The sequence below is a fragment of the Tachysurus fulvidraco genome, chromosome 12 (assembly GCF_022655615.1).
Source record: "Tachysurus fulvidraco isolate hzauxx_2018 chromosome 12, HZAU_PFXX_2.0, whole genome shotgun sequence".
Taxonomy (NCBI): Eukaryota; Metazoa; Chordata; class Actinopteri; order Siluriformes; family Bagridae; genus Tachysurus; species Tachysurus fulvidraco.
Window position 1 is genome coordinate 26,867,721 of NC_062529.1, and position 513 is coordinate 26,868,233.

Sequence of the window (513 nt, forward strand, 5' to 3'; positions counted from 1 at the left end):
TTAAAAAGGGTTTCTTTCTGTGTGTGTGTGTGTGTGTGTTTGTGTGTGTGTGTGTGTGTGTGTGTGTGTGTGTGTGTGTGTGTGTGTGTAGGAGACACACCAGTTGCTGGCTGACAGGAAGCAGCTGAACGTGGTGGAGTTCAGTGAGGAACGAGGTCCGTTGCCGATGGTCGTGGCTCAGCCGCAGCTCGGAGCCCGGAGCGACCCGGAGATGGAGGACGACGTCCCCAACACCAAGATGCACTGGGCCGATGTTCAGCTCTCGCAGGGCATGAAGCGCTCGGTGTGGGCCGGTGTCAAGAGAACCATCTGGTGATGAGTTTAGAATAAAAACACTTAGAGTCTGGAGCCACAAACATCCAGACAGATTAGAGACTGAGAACTACAGACAACTCAAACAACACAGAACTCATCCTGGGTCAGAACTCAGAGCTCCACATGACCGTTATTATGTTCAAATAAATTGTTCTGCTTGGATTTATACGATTAAATAAAAAGATTAATTACAAAACA

The 513-nt window shown here is 48.5% G+C and overlaps 1 protein-coding gene across 1 annotated transcript in view; it reads left to right on the top strand.

The window, feature by feature from the left end:
- mrps5 (mitochondrial ribosomal protein S5) overlaps nucleotides 1–513 on the top strand; it is a 20,209-nt gene extending 19,696 nt beyond the window's left edge. Inside the window, exon 11 of the mRNA XM_047821293.1 lies at nucleotides 92–513. Coding sequence (XP_047677249.1) covers nucleotides 92–316 — 225 coding nt within the window. The 3' untranslated portion in view covers nucleotides 317–513. The remainder of the gene's footprint in view (nucleotides 1–91) is intronic.